Source organism: Henckelia pumila, chromosome 2, assembly GCF_033568475.1.
Source record: "Henckelia pumila isolate YLH828 chromosome 2, ASM3356847v2, whole genome shotgun sequence".
In the NCBI taxonomy this organism is placed as follows: Eukaryota; Viridiplantae; Streptophyta; class Magnoliopsida; order Lamiales; family Gesneriaceae; genus Henckelia; species Henckelia pumila.
This window is the reverse complement of record NC_133121.1, coordinates 111464566-111472807: the sequence shown is the minus strand read 5'-3', so window position 1 is coordinate 111472807 and position 8242 is coordinate 111464566. Positions and strand designations below refer to the sequence as shown.

General features: G+C 34.9%; 1 protein-coding gene across 1 annotated transcript; it reads right to left on the bottom strand.

The window, feature by feature from the left end:
* Window positions 1-5381: 5381 nt before the first annotated feature.
* Window positions 5382-7397, bottom strand: LOC140881689 (probable xyloglucan endotransglucosylase/hydrolase protein 26). Its single transcript, XM_073287196.1, has 4 exons — window positions 7019-7397; window positions 6830-6930; window positions 6547-6740; window positions 5382-6294 (listed from the first exon to the last, which is right to left on the bottom strand). The coding sequence occupies exons 1-4, from the start codon at window positions 7197-7199 to the stop codon at window positions 5898-5900; spliced, it is 873 nt and encodes a 290-aa protein (XP_073143297.1). The 5' UTR covers window positions 7200-7397; the 3' UTR covers window positions 5382-5897.
* Window positions 7398-8242: the final 845 nt, after the last annotated feature.

Here is an 8242-nt window from a genome sequence, read left to right as displayed (position 1 = left end):
ATCTGAGGCCATCAGATGACATATCAACGAAAAGGAATTTTATGCAGTTAAAAGGGCTTTTGAAAAATGGCCATTATTTTTACTTGCTAAAAAATTCACGCTAAAGGTTGATAATACTCAGGTAAAAGCTTTTTTAAGAAATAAGATTGAATCCAAACCCGAGAAAGCTAGGTTATTAAGATGGCAAGCATTATGTCAAAATTATATTTTTGATATTGTTATTATTAAATCTCATGAAAATATTCTTGCAGATTTCTTAACAAGAGATGGAAGGCAGTGACGTGGATTCCATCATGAAAATGCAGAGGCATCTCAGGGAACACCTTGGGTTGCTTTAAACCGAGTTCAACCAGTTAGTCATTAATGCTGAAATGGCTGGCAGGTTACAGCAAGCTGATCGGATCAAAATATCCAATCGTATTACTGGATGTATGCAAGCTCAAACTTAACTATGAGCTGCTATTCAAGGGCTAATTGTTAAGGCTATAGAGAAACCATTGGTTTCTCATAAACAGGAAATGTTAAAACCATTGGTTTTACAAGAAGAAAAAATACAGCCACTGGGTGTAGAACAAAAGGTTGAGGATTCCAAAACCCAAGAAACAAGTGCTAATCTATCATCAGCTTTTGATGAATTGGATGAAGCAACAATTGATGAGAAATACTCATCAAGTCAACCCTCCGCCTCTGGTGTAAAAGAGGAAGAGATCGATCTTAGGCCCAACACTGACAAGGGTAAATCTAAGATTGATACTAATCCAGCTATTATTTCTCCATTCCAGTCTTATCAACATAAGTGGGAGAAATTGAAGACAAGGAGTGAAATCAATCCGAACACTTGCAGGGTTGATGTTGCAGGAATATATCCAAGGGTTTGGCTAAAAAACAATGTCAATCCTAAGGATGTAAAGCTCTGGTATGAATTTGGGGCTTTGGCCTCAGTTTATACAACGTCTCCAAGCTTTCCGGAGATATCACAGTTACCAAAATGGATCCAGGAAGCAGTTCAAGAAACATGGGCAAATAATGATCATTTGTCCAGATGAGATGTGCTAGAATTATATTTTTTCAGTGCAGCTCCAGAACCAACAGGGAAAGGATCACACGAACCCTTTCATTTCATCAAGCTAAGGAGACTTGATATGACGAGCCATAAATTTATCAAGGATCCTAAAACTGAATAGATACCCTTGGTATCCACTTTTGGAGAAAATGAAATCTCAACCAGAAGGGCATGGGGTATTTGGGTATGTCTTACCGAGATGGAAAAAGTCAAATTTCCGTTCAAATTCCACCAGAATTATGTGAATGGATCGTTCCCGTTAAACACAATGACAGGAAAAACTACGGCTTTCGCGGAAGAACTCTTCGAAAAGAAGAGAAACTTTTTGTGGAACAACAAGCTGCCGGGGAGTAAAGAAACTCGCCAAAAATTTTGTAACATGGCTCACATAGGAAGATGGTCAGAGGTTATCTGCCCAGAATGTCCTGATCAGAAGGAGCCAGAGTTCGGAAAAACATTCAGACCCCGAATGGATCGAAAAGATTTTTTCGAGACAAGCAAAGGTGGACAGGGACCACCAAAGATGCGTTTTTTCAGGGGACCACTGCAAAAGCAGAATATGCCCCGACAAGAATAAAGAAGGCATGTGAGGAGGATAGAGCCAAAAGAAAAAGGATGACATGTGACTCCTCCACCAACAAACGATGCCATCAATAATGGCATGACAGGACAAGGTGAATAACGGGTGATTCATCCACTAGCTATAGGTGCCATTAATAATGGCATAGAAGGACAAGACAAACAGCTGTAATATTTCCTGTAGTTTCTCGGTGAAATGAGTGAACCTCAGCTATAAATACAAGCGTTCAAGAAAGTTGAAGACGTCGATCATTCCCTTCAGTTTTCTTACAAATAAATTGTTATAATATTTCTCTTTCTAAGTTTGTAATAAGTTTTCTTTTATGTATTTCAAGAACAAAGCTACTATGAGTAGCTAAACAAGTTGTCTTCTCCTCTTCAAAGGAGTTGATTTATGTAATAATATTATGTCTGAATAATTTTTCTAAAGTCTCTTGTTCTTTCATGCTCATATTTTATAATTAAATTCATATACCATACGCCTTAAGGTAGAAAACGAATTAAGGCTGTGATGGGTGTCGTTGAAGGAGCTTGTGCAGAAACCATCTGTTGCGACTGCGTGGTTGGAGTGTGAGGAGCACTTCGTAAAACTCGGCAGGTATGACCCGACGACACTTTGGTCAAAGAGGTTTTTGAATTTAATTCATCTTACGGAAGCATGTTGGACCCTAATCCAGAGTATATCGGCTGGAAACCTTGCGTAACCGATAGTTCTACTTTGCCTGAACTGGTTCGATAGGTAAAACAATGCCACGTACAAAGGATTAATTGCTAAATACTTTGTTAAGACAAATTTGGGGACCACTAGGGACTTGAAACAAAAAAATTTGAGTGTAGAGAGTTAAGAGAAAGAAATGTTTGGGTTTGGGGATTTAAAAATAATTTGCCCTTGAAATAAATGTATTTATATTTTACCTCTAATAATTTAGAGCAATGCTACATGTACAACAAATTTTGTACAACAAATCTTACAACACAATGTAAAAATGATATATATCAAAATCTCACGATAAATTGAATACAAAATCTCATGATAAAATAGCAAATCTCACGATATAATTGTTGTAAATATCGGTGTACACGATATTTGTTGTATCTTTACCATTATCCAATAATTTAACATCACAAGACTACATCATCATCATCATCATCATCATTATTATTATTATTATTATTATTATTATTATTATTATTATTATTATTATTATTATTATTATTATTATTATTATTATTATTATTATTATTATTATTTTATTTTACAAAAAAACATATAGGATAAAAGAGTAAAATTAATTTTGGTAGACGAACTATTGATAAAATGTCAAATTAGTACATGAAATATTAAAAATGATTTATTTGGTACATGATCAAGTTAAAAACTCAATTTTACCATTTACTTAAATTGTTTTAAAGTCCAATATTTTTGTTATATATATTCCAATGCATGTATACACATTTTATTTGTCAAAATTATTTTATTGGTTACAATTATAAGCATAATTGATTACAAAAAAACAATGAGAGATGTCAATGGGTTGGCCTCGTCGCGCTGATCATCCTCTAAACCATGCCAAAATAGACATGATGGATTGATAATTTCTCATCTCGACTCCACCAAATGATAGGTTGTGGCGAATTGCATTCCAACATATCTCGGCCCACTTAATATAACTGAAAAAAATTTAGATCCGCCTGATTGGCACACTTCAAGCGCACCGAAAAATAGGGGTGTCAATCCGAATGAAATATGTGTGTTCGAATCGGTTTGATGCAATGCATCATACAATAAATTCTCAACTCGAGCCCAACCCCAATCCAAAAATGATTAACCCTAACCCGATCAATCCAAATCAACCCGATTTAATTTTAGTTTTTAAGTTTTTTTAACTAAATAATTAAATAAAAATTCAAAACACATAATAATAATAATAATAATAATAATAATAATAATAATAATAATAATAATAATAATAATAATAATAATAATAATAATAATAATAATAATAGTTTAATTTAAACACATAATGGCAAAATTTCACATATATATATATATAACTAGAAATTTTTAAATATACTTATAAAATATAATTAATTAATTTTAAAAATAAAATTTTACAAAATAAATATTAAATGATAATAATCTATTACACGATATACAATAAGTATTTTAAAAAAATAAAATATATAAAAATGTAATCAATCCTTTAGAGCTGTCAGACGGGCCGGCCCGACCCGGCCCACCATGCCCGCGGCAAGGCGGGCCATAAAAACCCCAACCAATAACACACCAGCCCCCCCCCCCCCCCCCGCCGTAGGTTGCGGGCTAGGCGAGCCAACTCGCCAAAATTTTAAAAAGAAAACAAAATTAATATTTGAGATTGAAAAATATATATCAACAATGTTACATAATAACAAATAATAAATGTCACAATCAAACAAATCAAATAAATCATATAAAATTTTGATGTTAACCTTTATATTTTGGATAAAAAGTCACATTCCCAAATAATTTGAATAATATAAATAAATATGTTACCATAAAAAAATAATAATGTAAGATATTAAAAATATATTAAATACTAGTTTTAAAATTTTAAAATCACATTATCTAAAAATAAGTGTTTTTATACCCATAATTAAAAAAAATTTAAAAATTTTATTTTTTAATAAAACAGGCGGGCCGGCCCGCCCCATCCCGCCCCGCCTCAACCGCGGCCCGTTTGGGTTGGCCCGTTTAGGCCCGCCTCCAAAAGGGCCAGTAAAACCCCCACCCAACCCGCCAATTTTTCATGGCGGGGGCGGGTTGGTCTGATGGACCCGATCCGTTTTGACGGCTCTACAATCCTTATTAAATATATATAAAAATAATTTTAAGAAAATTTTGGGTCATACCGGGTCAACCCGAGACTCAATCCGAACCCGATTAAATTTTTTAGGTTAACTTTCGGGTCTAACTAGATCTGACTCGAACAAAAAAACTTCAACCTTAACCCTATATTTTTTGAGTAGACCATTGTCGAGTTGATGAGTCTTGCATATTTTTTTAGCAATGCTACATGTACAACCAAATTTGTACAATAATTTTTACACCACAAAAAATTCAATACAAAATTTTAATTTATCGAATTTTACGATACATGAAATGCAAAATCTCACGATATTATATCAAAATCTAACGAGATAATAGCAAAATATCACGACATCATTGTTGTAAATATCGTTATACGATATATTGATTGTAACTCTAGCATTATTCACATATTTTACTCCTCTATAGTCTACCGATAAATAAACAAGTTAAATTGAAATTTTTTCTATCCTTCTAAATAACGCGCGGACCGACTCGTCTCATTAGACTATGAGTCATCACACATCTTCCCGTCGATCCGTTTTGACGGGTCTACAAACAACTTGGGTTGTGGCATTAATTATTGATGGAATTTATTATTATTGTACAATGAGTGCTACTACTATTACTATACATGCCATTTAAATTAAGGTAGGCCAAATTTTGCAATTGGGCGGCACATGCAGTACGTGGGATGTTGATCAGTACCATGTTGCCAACCGCATATATAAATGCTATATGGTTGTGGTCTTGTCTCTCTTAATTTAAAATCAACAACTTTTTTAATCATTCATGTAAACAATTTAAACCTTTAACATTTCCAACGCATTACAATGGTACATATAATCCCACTCGATCTCGCCTCCGATCCGACCCGATATGCAATAACAAGAAAATCAAGGGGGTAAACAAAAAAGCCAATTTTCCCCATAGAAACCGGAAAATAGACTGGACCGGTCTAGTATGACCATACAAATTACAAGACAATTCGTATAAAAGAAATAGAATTCATCATTTAAGTGCATTAAAGTGGAAGAACCAGTCTACGGTTTCATCCATCCCACCCACTGTATTTGCCCACCAACTAGACAAACAAACAGCTGTCCACAGCTAAATCTCCTCACAAAATAGTACAAAACTAGAAAATATATAGAATCAAGTGGCATTTCAATGAAACCAGCAATATATCTATATATACAACCAAAAAAATCCTGCCCGATAACGGAGACGTGTTTGGGGATGAGGATGTTTCAACTATATATGAATTAATGAATCCCAACAATAACAATGGCTAAACAAACAATGGCAAACTAATAAACTATGGTGCCCAAGAAACATGAACCATATGCCTTTGTTTGCAGCCTTCCCAAGAATTTTAGCAAATATGGACTCGGATTGTAATACATATCAATGTTGTGGCATAAAGCAGTCACCAGGAAACAGTCCACGGTATCGTTTCACATCTTTGCAGTAGTCATATGTCATATGGTTTTTCCTCAGCTCTTTCATTGCTGCTTTTTCATCTTCATCCAGCTCCGACCGGTAAATCATCGAGTCATACTCGATGATATCCATACTCGGGGGTGGCCTCTCATCGTAGCTGTACTCATTTGCTCTGAAATTCCGCAGTTCCGCTGCGAAGGGGGCTTTTCGCCAATCGATTTTGTCGAGCCCCCCTCGTGTGGCCCAACTATCGGCGTTCCAAAGACTGGAGTACACCCTCATTTCTTGAAGATTTGGGTATGGGATTCCATCTTTCAGATAGTTGTTGTAGACCCTTATTGGGACTCTGTCGACATACCATCTGAAACAAGAAAGTTTGGCCAGTGTTGAATAATATATATAGATTATATATGAATGTGCAGATGGGGCATAGGATGACATTGACAGGAGTTCAGGAGTTCTCTGTATCTTGAAAATAATTGTAAAATTTCACGTGTAATCATTATTGGTTGTAAAAATCGAACCTTTTTTGACTAATCAACTAATCTAGCTAGGACATAATAACAAACAGAAACAAGACAAGAAAATGAATGTATGAATTAATGAATCTTACATTACTTGAGTTGGGCTCCAATGTATGGTGTAGTTGTGGAAGTCTGCAGTTGGGTCGAACCAGGGATGAAACTGCTGCTCTCTGCCGCCGCATCCTTGAGAGAATATGTTGGTGTGGATGGTGTAGGGCTGTCCCGATACATTTCCAAGAAATTCGAAGTCTATTTCATCGTGTTTGTCACCAATGGAAGACAACTGCACACCAAGAAATACAAAACCATAGTATATCAGAAAAATCACTCACTTTCCCAAAACTCTAGAAAGTCCGAGATTCAGGCACTTACATAGTAAGCCGTGACGGTTCCGGCTGAGTTTCCGGGCACCAATTTGATCTGCATCTCAAAAGTTCCGAACAGAAATGTTCTATTCGATTCGATTCCAGAACCTGAAAACAACCCAAGATTTTACAAACTTGAAGCTAGCTAGCTAGCACAGAAGCAAAAAAAAAGAAAAAAAAACTTGTATATACACACCAGATTCTTGATCCAGGACTAGAGTAACATCGTCCCCATTCCCCTTTAAAGCATAATGGGGAGCCCCCCAGTTACAGAACATGGTGTTTTTGAATTTCCCCTCCACCGAACTTAAATATATCGACATTATCGATAACAAAACGAGAAAGGGTAAGCGCAAAACAACAGCAGATTTCGCCATTTTTTTTCTTCAGAAAACGAGAGAGTCTTTCTTTATTTCTTTATTTTCTCTCAGCCAAGATTTCGTCGCGTTCTCGAAATGGGAAGTTTTTTGGTGGAGCGGAGATTATAATGACCTGTGACCTTATCAATAACACCTCACTCAGATGAATGTTGTTTGTTTTGCATAACTAACGTTAATGTGTAATTTCTCTGGCAAAAAAATAATATATACATAAACATTTATTAACATGGATTTATATAGTATATATATATATTGTGCATGAATTTGAAAATAAAAGAGATTTGTTGGACCACAATAAATGAGCGCGTAACGAAGGCGTGTGAAGGTGTCTGCCAGTTATAAATTGAAAAAGATTGGAGACTCGCCATCTGTAAAAATGGCAACACAGGTGGAATGTTCATTAGATGAAAAGACGTGCATGCGACCTATGCAAACTCCGATTTGTCAACTCTTGGAACCGATGATTGCGGTGAAATGCGTCCATTATCACATTCTTTTTTATTTTTTAAAAATTTAAATCTTTCCTTTTTTGATCGAGCTCAAATCTTTATAAAGTGACCAATATTTTTCAAACATCAGTGTTATCTAGAGTACTATGTTAATAGTTGTCCTCAAGAAGTGTTTAAGTTATAGTGAATGAATTTTGACCAACTGTTAACATTTTTTTGAATTAGCTTGTTACATAGGACTTGTCTGATACGGTTTATTTGATTAGCTTAGGTTGCAAGTTGATGCGTTGGTTTGAGGGTTTAGTCAGTGCACACTAAAAAATAGCGACTACGGGTTTCCATTTCATAAAAATAAAAAAAAAAATATATATTAATCATTTCTTAAAATATGGATAAATAAATATACCGATTGAGGTACTATCTTACAAGTTGTATAAACTCACAACTTGTTAGAGATTGATGAGACTATTGGTTTAGAATAAGGGGAGAGAAGATTTTAGGGGGTTATAAGTCTGCGACTTTACTCTCGAATAAAGTTACAAAATGTTCAATTTGATTATTTGAATTTAAAATAAAAATATGTGCATGAGT